Raw genomic sequence first — 12,721 nt, forward strand, 5'->3', positions numbered from 1 at the left:
TACATATGTTTAGAGTAGATGTTAAGTTATGCTGATCAAACAATTTACAAATACTGAACTACCTAAAGAACGAAAGAGCAAATGACAATGAGTAGGTTACAGGAGAATAAGGTATTTATTCTTGTTCTAGTTGGGTTGTTTTATATTTTCAATTTTTTTTTATATTAAATAAACTGTTTGTAATACCACCTTCCCCACCTAGATGATGAGATAATCATGGACCCAAAAACCCCAATTTTAAAATGGTGCTTATCAAAAGACAAAAAAAAACAAAACAAAAAGGAAATCCAAAATTGAGTAAATTAAAAAAGAAGAAGAGAGAAGTGCACATACTTTTTCTTTTTCTTTTCCTTATTTCTCATAATTCTCTTCTTTATCCAAGTCTGATCATTGAGTCCAGTTGGTTAATGAGGGACACCAGCTTAAGTCTTCTCTTCTTGCTTCTCACACATATGAATATAGAAAAAAGGAGCTTTACACATTCACCCTGAAACCATGAAAGATGATAAAGCTTTGTCCTTTATCTCTTTCTCCACTTCTTTACTGAAACGATGTCTTTCTCCAAGTTTTCCCATTGCAACAACCACTGGGTTTGGCTCATCTTGTCGTCTTGCGTCTTAATTGGTTTCAGTAAGAGAAAAAGCTTTCCGCTTCGGACCACCATGTCACAGCTTCTTCTTCTTCTTCTTCTTCTTCTTGGGGAGGTTTCAAGAATTCAACTTTAACATCAGGAGATTGTAGTTCTTCTGCTGATCAAATCCTACTTTCTGGGTTCGGAGAGATCTGAATTTTCCCTGCTTTTCTTCAGCTGAATCTGAGATTAGATATGTCTATAACTTGTGAACTCTCGAATCTCACTTCAAAGAAGGCAAAGGAATCAAGCGGTGGCAGGAAATGGATTAAAAAGCCTCTCTTGTTCTTGATTCTGTGTGGCTTAACAGTCTCTATGGTAATTGTTCTTCTGATGTTCTCTCGGAAGGAGGAGACAGGTTCTTGTGATGGAGAAGCTAGAGTGTTGTACAGACATCAAAACGTCACAAGGAGTGAGATTCATGATTTGGTCTCTTTGTTCTATGATTCAGATCAGGTAAAAGAATCTTAATTGACTTTGTTTACTGGCTTTGACACCAAAAAAAAATTTGAGCTCTTGGGAGCTATATATACTACAAATGCACAGAAGATTTTCCTTTGAAAAAGACATCTATGTGGAACCACTTTACCATTTCTCTGCATTTGTGGCAGGTAACATCATTTGAATGTCGAAAGGAATCTAGCCCTGGAATGTGGGAAAATTATGGTATTACATGTGCCCTGAATATGCGTTGCGAGAAAGAAGAGACTGGAGGGGCTCCTTTGAATCTTGATCCATCAGGCTTACAACACTATATTTCATCTACAGCTCGCGTCTGCGATAATCTTGAGCAGGTAAAGATAACATTCGATTCTAGCACAGAGTGAAGAAAATTCCTTCAAATTTGGTATCTAGTTCTAATAAAACTTTGTTTTGAATGTTTTTGTTGTGTGTAGAGTTTACTGCAATCCAAAGAACCTGTAAACCATGACGAAGGACTGAATTGGGATGTGTCAACCTATTTGAGGAATACATGGTGGTGTCTAATCCTTGGTGTATTAGTGTGCCATAAGGTGTTTGTTTCTCATTCTAGAGCACCAACTGAGAGAAAAGAAAACGTAAATCCGCAAGAGGCTTTAGCTCATAAGCAGCGTCCTCAGACCGCTTTTAGAGGGGCTGGAAAATGGAGGAAGAACATCCTTCTCCTCGGTGTCATCGCAGGAGTTTCCATGTCTGTTTGGTGGTTCTGGGACACCAATGAGAAGATCATATTGAAAAGGAGAGAAACTTTAGAGAACATGTGTGATGAACGAGCCCGTGTGTTACAAGATCAGTTCAATGTTAGCCTGAACCATGTTCACGCCTTGTCTATTCTTGTATCCACTTTTCACCATGGTAAAACTCCATCAGCCATTGATCAGGTGATGTGCTTTATTACTGCTGATACATTTCATATATCAAGGTTCTCATATGGATGATGTTTAAATCCTCAACTTCTTTTACATTTTACAGAAAACCTTTGGTGAATATACGGAGAGAACAAACTTTGAGAGGCCTCTCACCAGTGGTGTTGCGTATGCTTTGAAAGTCCCACACTCCAAAAGAGAGCAATTTGAAAAGGAGCATGGATGGACAATAAAGAAAATGGAAACTGAGGACCAGACACCTGTCCAAGATTGTGTTCCTGAGAATTTTGACCCAGCACCCATTCAAGACGAATATGCGCCAGTTATATTTGCTCAAGAAACTGTTTCTCATATTGTATCGGTCGACATGATGTCTGGAGAAGTCAGTAATGCCTAAAATGTTTCTTTTCCAATTGCCAAAACCAATATGATCAAAGAGAATTCACAAGTCTAACTATTTTGCAGGAAGACCGTGAAAACATCTTGCGTGCAAGGGCATCAGGAAAAGGAGTATTAACATCTCCATTTAAGCTTCTGAAGTCAAATCATCTCGGCGTGGTGTTGACCTTTGCTGTCTATGATACGAACCTACCGCACAATGCTACAGAAGAACAACGTGTTGATGCTACTATTGGGTACTACTTTTACTTTTCTTCGTAAATTGTTGTGCTGATGTAAAATGGTTCTATGTATCAAATAGTGAAAATTTTATGATCTCTGTACTAGAATATCTCAATAAGATACACATGGAACAGGTACCTTGGTGCATCATATGATATGCCATCTCTGGTGGAGAAACTTCTTCACCAACTTGCCAGCAAACAGACAATTGTAGTGGATGTTTATGATACAACTAACGCCTCAGATCTGATTAAAATGTATGGCTCAGAAACTGGGGATATAAGTGAACAACACATAAGTAGCCTTGATTTTGGTGATCCATCAAGGAATCATGAGATGCACTGCAGGTTAGCACTTACTCTAATGATCTCTCTGTAAGATACGTTGCACTCTGAAGTATGAAAATGACCTTTTTTATTTTCAGGTTTAAGCATAAACTTCCCATCCCGTGGACCGCGATAATATCGTCAGGCTTAGTTCTGATTATTACTTTTCTGGTTGGTTATATCTTCCATGACGCAATCAGTCGAATTGCAATAGTTGAAGAAGACTGGCAGAAGATGAAGGAACTGAAAGCTCGTGCTGAGGCTGCTGACATTGCAAAGTCACAGGTGAATCAAATAGCCTCAAAACCTTGAAACCTTTTGTTTTGTTAGAGTTGCTTGTCATATAATGCTTCTTTTCTAAAGTTACTGAAATGCTAGCTTGTTTATGCAGTTCCTAGCAACTGTTTCTCATGAGATACGGACTCCAATGAACGGTGTTCTAGGTACATTTTTTATTTACTGATCCTGTGTCATTGTATGCTCTCTGGAGAATCAGCTGAAAAGTTTAAGCATGTTGTGTTACAGGAATGCTAAAAATGCTGATGGACACTGATCTTGATGCGAAACAAATGGATTATGCGCAAACTGCTCATGGCAGTGGCACAGATCTTATATCACTAATCAATGAGGTTCTTGATCAGGCTAAGATTGAATCAGGAAGGCTCGAGCTGGAAAATGTGCCTTTTGATATGCGTTTAGTTCTTGATAATGTTTCTTCTCTACTCTCTGGCAAGGCAAATGAAAAAGGAATTGAGGTATAATAGAAACCGCTTCTTATGTTTTCAAATTGCATACAAATCTCATATTTAATGAATTGTCGGTTTCCTGTTACAGTTGGCCGTTTATGTGTCTGGTCAAGTTCCTGATGTTGTAGTTGGTGATCCGAGTCGGTTCCGGCAGATAATTACTAACCTGGTTGGAAACTCGATTAAGGTACTTAATTAATTGCTTACTTCTTACAAAAACAACATACTTCTCTACTACTATTATTACTCACTTGTTGCTGTAATAACAGTTCACATTGTTTCTGTAATAACAGTTCACACAGGACAAGGGACACATATTTATCTCAGTGCACATTGCAGATGAGATGAGGGAGCCTGTAAATATTAAAGATGCAGTGCTAAAACAAAGAGTAGCTTTAGGATGCAGTGAGTCAGGGGAGACGGTTAGTGGGTTTCCTGCTGTAAATGCATTGGGAAGCTGGAAGAATTTTAAGACATTTGACAGCACTGGAGATCAAAACTCTGGCAGAATCAAATTGCTAGTTACAGTGGAGGACACAGGAGTGGGCATACCTTTGGATGCACAAGGCCGTATATTCACTCCTTTTATGCAAGCAGATAGTTCCACATCGCGGACCTATGGTGGCACAGGAATAGGTTTGAGCATAAGCAAGCGTTTGGTTGAGCTCATGGAAGGAGAGATGGGGTTTGTGAGCGAGCCAGGGATAGGCAGTACTTTTTCATTTACTGGAGTTTTTGGGAGAGCAGAAACGAATTTTACTATAACTAAGTATGAGAGATTCGATCTAGCTATTCAGGAGTTTAAAGGAATGAAGGCATTGGTTATTGATAACAGAAAAATCCGAGCCGAGGTCACAAGTTACCATCTTCGGAGATTGGGAATATCTGCAGACATTGTTTCAAGTCTGAGAATGGCATGCACTTGTATCAGGTACTTTAACATACATTTAGTTTTGGTTTTGCTTACTCTTCCAAGATCATTGCTTTGTGTTCATATGAAAATGAAATGTGTAATCCTTTGCTAGGCTTATAGTTGTTTAACTTCAAAGTTCTATTTTCCGGAATCTTTGCAGCAAATTAGGAAATTTGGCTATGGTTCTAATCGACAAAGACGCTTGGAACAAGACAGACTTTACAATACTTGACGAGTTGCTAACCTCTACCAAAGAAACCTCTACAAGACCACCAAAGATTCTACTTTTGGCAACCTCTGCAACTCTTGTTGAGCGCAGTGAGATGAAGTCTTCTGGTTTCATTGACGAGGTGCTAATAAAGCCACTTCGGATGAGTGTCTTGATATGTTGTTTGCAAGAAATACTTGTCAATGGCAAGAAGAGGCAACCAATCAGAAAGCGAATCAATCTTGGACACTTGCTCAGAGAAAAACGGATTCTTGTTGTGGACGATAACCTGGTGAACAGAAGAGTAGCCGAAGGCGCGCTTAAGAAATATGGAGCTGTTGTTACATGTGTTGAGAGTGGCAAGGCTGCATTGGCAATGCTTAAGCCGCCTCACAACTTCGATGCATGCTTCATGGATCTCCAGATGCCTGAAATGGATGGGTACCAAACTGTTTTTCAATCTTACCCTTTTGGCTTGTTGATTTCTTGAATGTAGTCCCTGATGATTTTATCATGTATGTGCAGATTTGAAGCAACGAGGAGAGTCCGTGATCTGGAGAGGGAGACCAACAAAAAAGTAGCTTCTGAAGAAGTTCCTGTTGAAATGTACAGTAAGTTCAGTAGCTGGCACGTCCCGATTTTAGCAATGACAGCTGATGTGATTCAAGCTAGTAACGAAGAATGTATGAAATGTGGAATGGATGGTTATGTCTCGAAACCGTTTGAAGAGGAAAAGCTCTACACAGCGGTTGCACGATTCTTTGAATCTAGTTAAAAGACCATTGCCCTTGTAGGATATTATCTTTCTCCTTGTATAGTCAGTTTGTTGTATAGCTCCATTATATTCATTCATATAAACGCAAACTCTCCTCTCTTGAACTGTAAAAACGGCTTGCATGTTGTGTACTAATAGTAATGGTCCTTTATGGGAAGCGTATGGATGTCTCTGTGTGCTGTTCAAAAAAAAAAAAAAAGGATGTCTGTGTTTCTGTGAAGCTTCCAGAAGCAGAACAAAATCCTCCTCAAAACTAGTGAAACGCAGATCTGGCACATGATTGCATCTGAAGCAAACCAAGATTCCCAAGTCATCATGTTCACATTAAAGTAAAAAAAAAAAATCATAGATCTTGAACTGTTGTGAGTCCTGATTCTTTATAACTACTATAAAGGGCTCAAGTTGCAGTCATTTTTGTAGCTCTCAAATTTCCTAACTAGATCAGATCTGAATCTCTCTAATCCACTCATTGCCTTTTTGGGAAATATGTCAACTTTCTTGATAAGGATACTTCTTGCTTCGCTTGTGATAGCAATGACAATTCCTCAACAGTCAGGTAAAAATATCACTGCAATATTCACACTTGTGCACCTATGTTACCTTTGGCCTTATGCAAGTTGTATGTATAAACAGAGGCAGAGTCGGAACAATGGTGCATTGCGGATGAGCAAACGCCAGACGATGAGTTGCAGGCAGCCTTAGACTGGGCTTGCTCAAAAGGCGGAGCAGACTGCAGCCAAATGCAGCAGCAAAACCAGCCTTGCTTCTTGCCCAACACAATCAGGGATCATGCCTCCTTTGCCTTCAACAGTTATTACCAAACTTATAAGCACAAAGGTGGTTCTTGTTACTTCAAAGGTGCTGCCATGATCACTGAGCTTGACCCCAGTAAGCTTTCTCTCTCTCTCTCTCTGTAATTGAATCCCTTGACTCCAGATTAATAAACTATCTGTATCTGATCCGGATATGTTTATGTACAGGTCATGGTTCTTGCCGCTATGAGTATAACCCATGATTCAAATGAGACAAAAAAGAGGAGATGCAACAAGATATGAAAGGCTATGATTTTTCTTATATGCATTTTCTTTTGTTCACTGTAATGTTTTCTTCCATTTCATATGCCCCTGAGACTATTCATGAGCCAATGAAACAACTTGCTTTCTACTGTGTATTGAGATTTTCTATGGTATCAAAGTTACATCAACCTTGTACTATTGTTCTAAGATTATGTCAATTGGGGTTTTGGAAAGATATACAAGTAGTTGGGTCAAGTCATATACAACAAAGGATCTATTGATAATTATAGGATCCATCAACATTGTGTTTCTAGCTTCTCTCTTATTTGAACAAATAACATTATTCGCATGCAGAAATCATAACTGTTTCTGGTTCCAAGGACTAAGGATATAAAAGAGTGGTAAATGTGCTTTTGACGAAAGGAAAACAGAGTACTATTTTTTTTCTTCTTTTTGATAAAACTACTACTACTATTTGTTGTTTTTCAAATTAAAATTTGTTAACCAAATTATGTCAGCGAAAAATTCAATATAGATGTTAGACCAAAAAAAAGAAAAATTCAATATAAAGAACAAAAAAAATGAAACATATATCTTTACAAAGGGCATACCCTTTGTATGCTTACTATCTTATACTAATAAAAGTTGAAGCTATAAGTTTTTAAGGATGTACACATAGGATTTAAATAGCAATTTAGTTGGTCTACATCAGCATTCAAAAATAAGGAAAATTGACAAATTTTTAATATTATTGCTGAATAAAGAAATTAAGAAAGTTTATAAATTCTAATATTATTGCTGAATAAAAAAATTCTGTATAAATTTTATATTGGTCCACCTCGACATTGAAAACTAAATAGTTTTCAAATTCTATCATTGTTTTAAAAATTATTAAAGGTAAAGAAATTATACATAAAATTTCTGTTAATAATAAAAAACCTAAAATAAATAATATTTAAATAAGAAACCATAAAATCTCCAAAGCTTGACCACCAAATTCGAGAAAAATGATAAATTCTAAACAATCCGAGAAACATGTCAAGTGATTGGTACTCGACACTTTTGAAAAACGAAGCACTGATGAGAAAGAAGTTATGTCATTAAGACGAAGGAGACTCAGGTATCTAAGGAAGATTTTTGAGATAAGATGACATTTGATGGGGTTTTAACAACATAACTTTAACCACAAAAGTAACAATTAGCTGACCAAACAGTATCTGAATACATTCGGTAAGCCTCAAAACAAGGAGGAAAGACTAATATCATGATACTTTTGAAAAACAAAGCACTCAAAATAAAGAAAGATATTCTTTAGATGGTGTCCACATAGGATTTTAAAAAGTAATTTTATTAGTCTACATCAATATTCAAAATCAGGAAACTTTACAAATTATAATATTATTGCTGAATAAAGAAATTAAGAAAGTTTACAAATTCTAATTATTGCCAAATAAAAAAATTCTATATAATTTTTTTATTGGTCCACCTCAATATTGAAAATTATTTTTTTTTTCAAATTCCATTATTATTTTTAAAAATTATTAAAGATAAAGAAATTATATATAATTTTTTTTGTTAATAATAAAAAATTAAAATAAATAATATTAAGATAGAAAATTTTAAATTTAAATTAGATGTGTACACACATATTTAGAGACTCTTACATTAGTATCCAAATTTTTGTCACATAACTATAATAAATTTTAAGTTTTTTTTTTCTGTGCGTAAAACCATTTGAAATATAAAAAAAAAAAAGAGTTAGGTTTCACAAAAAAATAGCCATTACAACGTAGAAAAATCAACTTGGCTAAACTATAAGTTTAACTATTAGCTAAATTACAAAAAATATAATGAAACGAGATATAAACAAAGCCATTACAAGCCGCTTTAATATCAAAAAAGAGACCGAAAAATCTCCAAAGCTTGGCCACCGAATTTGAGAAAAATGATAAATTTCAAGCAATCCGAGAAACAAGTCAAGTGATTAATACTCGACACTTTTAAAAAACAAAGCACTGAAAATAGAGAAAGCGGTTCCGTCATTAAGACGAAAGAGATTGAGGTATTTGAGAAAGATTTTTGAAATAACATGGCATCTGATACAGTTTTAACAATCTAAAATTAACCACAAAGGTAACAATTAGCTGATCAAGCAGCATCCACATACATTCGGTAAACCTCAAAACAAGGAGACGAGACCAAAATCATGACACTTTTAAAAAACGAAGCACTGAAAATAAAGAAAGAAGTTCTGTCATTAAGCCAAAGATTGAGGTATCCGAGAAAGAATTTTAAAATAACATGGCATCTGATGGGGTTTTAACAACCTAACGTTAACCAAAAAAGTAACAATTAGCTGACCAAGCAGCATGCAAATACATTCGGTAAGCCTCAAAACAAGGAGAGACCATAATCATTTGCCTCGTGTGGGATATTCCAGCTTTGATTTCTAAATTTATTATTAAAAAAAAATAAAAGCTATATGCATCTAAGAATGTCCACATATGATATAAAAGTTCAATTTTATTGGTCCACATTAATATTTAAAATTATGAAATTTTTTAAAATTTAAAATTATATGGTTAACAAAATATATATTTATAGAAAAACTAAAAATTGAAGCTATATACCTCTAAAGATATCCACATAAGATTTTAAAGGTCAATTTTATTAGTGTACATCAATAACTAAAATTAAAAAAAATTAAATTATAAAATTATATTATTAGTACAAAACAATATAGAAAAAATGTTAATTAAAACTATTCTATTATAAATAACAGTTAAAGCTATATTATTTTCAAAGCATCCACATCAGCATTTAAAAATTAATTTTTATTCGTATATATCAAAATTGTAAATTTAAAATAAATTTCCTAATTCTATTAAGAAAATAATTTAAAAAATAAAAAATCTCGAAAGATACTTACTATGATTTAGTAATTTAAAAAGATACGTAAAAAGAATAAATTATAATTTAATTATTTAAAATCATAGTAAGTATCTTTGCGTAATCCCTAGCTAGAATCTATTCTATTAAAACAGAAGCACATTTAGTGCTTGCATCCAAACACTCATAAAGTTTTTTTTTATAATATTTTAATTTATTTTTATATTTAATTTCCAAAAATTAATTATTAATTTAGATATTTTTAGGTTTCCTAAAATCTAAGTCATCTTTAATTTAAATTTCAAATTATTAGAAATTTAATTAAATTTAGTTACAAAAATTTGCATTCAATTTAATTTAAATTCAAAAAATTCAAAAAAAAATTATAATTAAATTTTATTACGAAAATTTAGATAATAATTTTAATACTTTAAATTTTTTTAAATACAGGAGAGATTTAATTTAAAATTTTAAATTAAAATAATATTTTTATAAAAATGCATGGTTAATAAATATTTTATCGTATTTTATCATAATCAATCGGTCTAAAATATCAAATATTTGAGATTAATAAATATTTATATTATACAATAATATGATCGGGCTGATTAGAGTTATAGATATATATATAGAAATATATTTAAGGTCCATGAGTTAATTTATTAAAACATGTAAGATATTAAGATGATTTGAGACAATTAAACTAACACGTTAGCCAGTTTATATATATACATTTTTTTAATAGCACAAATAGTAAATAAATATTTTATTATATTTTTTCATAATCAATTGGTCCAAATATTCTATATTAGTAAATATTTATAGGGTTATACAATTATAATTATAGTCTTATACAGGTTAGTTTGTCAAAACATGTAAGATATTCAAAATGATTTAAGACAACTAAACGGATGGATTAGTAAATTCATAGATATATAAGTTTTTTATGTGTAAATTTAAATTCACATAATAACAAAGTTTATAATTAATATTAGATTAATGTATACTTAATTAACGCATACTCTTAGTCTACTAATATACAAATTTTACTGTTTCAAATTAAAATATGATAACAATTTTTTGATTTTAAAAAATAAATAACAAAAACAAATTATATCTAAACAAAAAAAGATAAATGCAACTTATATTAGAAATAAAAAATAAAACATTCTCGTGCGGACGCACGGGGTTAAAATCTAGTTATAATTTAAAAAGCTTTACTAATTTTTAAAATTGTTATTAATCTCAAAGCAAATATTTTATTTTTTTATTTTATTTTTTAAATTAAGATAACAAAATAAAAATTTGTATCGGTTAAACAAGAGAACAAAAAAGATTAAATTTTAAATTTTATTATTATTATTATTTTTTAAAAATACATATATAATTGGAAGAAAAGTGAAAATGATGAAAAAAAATTATTTTCATGATTTAAAGAAGTGAATGTATAATATTTTATCATCATGTCAATATTAGTTTTAATAAGTACCATTTGATTATTTTATAAAAAATTTAGTTGATTTGGGTATATTAACTTATAAGTGTTTGACCAAATAATACGTTTTTAAAATATGACATACTGTATATAGATTTAAAACAAAACCGTTAAAACCTCAAAATTTATATAAAACTTATTATATTAAAATTATAATATTTTTAATATATTATTAAGTCACTAATATATAAAATTTATATCTTAATAAATATAATTGATTGTATATAATTTTTATTAACAAAATACTCACGCGTAGCGTGGACGCAAAATCTAATCTTATTATATAAAGTTGAATGCATGAGAAACAAAAGAAACAGAGCGACAAGGAAACATGGTGAAGAAGAAGAAGGGGAGAAACAAACCTTCTTCTTCGTGTTCTTTGTTGCTCTTGATCTTTTGTTTCTTTGTAACTGTAGATATATTTGCGTGTCGTTGGTGACAGATAGTGATGTTCGAATTTGTTGAATCAAATCTTGGAGATGACATCCACGACTTAGAAGAATAAGCCAGTCCATTCCATTTTTAACCTCAGATATTGTTGCATGGCAACTAACACCGAGAATGCGTGGACCTGAGTCTCCTGTAATATCCCATATAGGCCCAAGGTTGAGCCATTGATCGAACCAGAAAGAGGTTGTGGTGCCATCATGTACCTCTATTCGAAGAACGGATTTCGCTAACGGTCTTAATTTCAATAGTTTTTTTCCAGATCCAGGATCCCTGGAAGTATTAATGGGGATGTCCCAGAAAGACGACTGATAAAGCAGATATTCGCGAGTCCAGTGTACCCATAAGGAGCCAGAGTTCTCAAATAATCTCCAAATCAACTTGAGAGACAAAACCTGTGCAGAGTCATACATTTATGAGTTCCTAGCCCTCCTTTTTTCTTAGGAGAACAAACATCATCCCACACACCTTTTTCTTTTTATGTATTAATGAGGGGAACCAGACCAGAGAAATGCGTTACACATACTTTCTATAGAGGCATAACAAAGCTACGGCCGCCGGAAAGCCGAACTCCAGAAATTTGTAATGCTCGTGATGACAGATTTTATTAGTTGGAGTCTGCCAGAGATAGAAATCGGCTTCTGACTGTGTCAATCAGTGGTTCATACTCATGATATGTGCGGTGTGAGGGAACATGTTTTACCCTAAAAGAAACAAATGAAAGTTAATGTGTGCCGAGTAGTTTTCAACAGTTTCTAAGTTTATGTTTAGAATAAATCGGGTTTTGAAAGATTGATGTGTGTCACGGTTTAAACTAATACGAAAGAAAGCAAATAAATCTATCCTAAAAAGCAAGCAGAATATCGAATGAAAGCAAGCAAAAATGACGATGTAAGTAAGCAAGTAAATAATCGAATTGGTTGTGAATCAATAACTAAAAACGCTGGGCTTTTGGGAACTCTATGAGGATCATAATCGGTTTTAACAACTAAGGCTATAGATTGAGATTATTGGATATCAAAATATCTAGGGTTCTAGAGCTAGAGCATGGCAGTATGACTACATCACTGTCGTGATCATAACCAACTGTCTCTTGCAAACTTAACCAGTAGGTTTCCACTCTGGCCCTGAAAAGGAGAAAACGCAGGAACTTGTATAGGACTCGTCAATACTCACGACTCACCCATAGGTAGGTTTCTGCTCCTACGGCAGAATCGCCCGTTTCATTCTAAGTTGGATACTTAATGAAAACGTTCGCAACAATAACTATCTAGATCAGACGTGAGGTGATCAAATAAGCATACATGC

General features: G+C 33.2%; 2 protein-coding genes across 2 annotated transcripts; both read left to right on the forward strand.

The window, feature by feature from the left end:
- The first annotated feature begins 381 nt into the window (after positions 1 to 381).
- Positions 382 to 5,723, forward strand: LOC18012095 (histidine kinase 2). Its single transcript, XM_024151083.1, has 14 exons — positions 382 to 704; positions 809 to 1,087; positions 1,243 to 1,425; positions 1,528 to 1,992; positions 2,084 to 2,359; positions 2,443 to 2,612; positions 2,733 to 2,945; positions 3,023 to 3,209; positions 3,316 to 3,367; positions 3,450 to 3,679; positions 3,759 to 3,857; positions 3,964 to 4,601; positions 4,744 to 5,232; positions 5,317 to 5,723. Exons 1-14 carry the CDS (start codon positions 552 to 554, stop codon positions 5,564 to 5,566), a joined length of 3,684 nt encoding a protein of 1,227 aa, XP_024006851.1. The 5' UTR covers positions 382 to 551; the 3' UTR covers positions 5,567 to 5,723.
- Positions 5,724 to 5,988: 265 nt separating this feature from the next.
- On the forward strand, positions 5,989 to 6,628 carry LOC18012096 (glucan endo-1,3-beta-glucosidase 1). The gene is made up of 3 exons (XM_006395874.2): positions 5,989 to 6,122; positions 6,200 to 6,454; positions 6,547 to 6,628. Exons 1-3 carry the CDS (start codon positions 6,053 to 6,055, stop codon positions 6,579 to 6,581), a joined length of 360 nt encoding a protein of 119 aa, XP_006395936.1. The 5' UTR covers positions 5,989 to 6,052; the 3' UTR covers positions 6,582 to 6,628.
- Positions 6,629 to 12,721: the final 6,093 nt, after the last annotated feature.

Source organism: Eutrema salsugineum, unplaced genomic scaffold (genome assembly GCF_000478725.1).
Source record: "Eutrema salsugineum unplaced genomic scaffold, Eutsalg1_0 scaffold_6, whole genome shotgun sequence".
Lineage (NCBI taxonomy): Eukaryota > Viridiplantae > Streptophyta > Magnoliopsida > Brassicales > Brassicaceae > Eutrema > Eutrema salsugineum.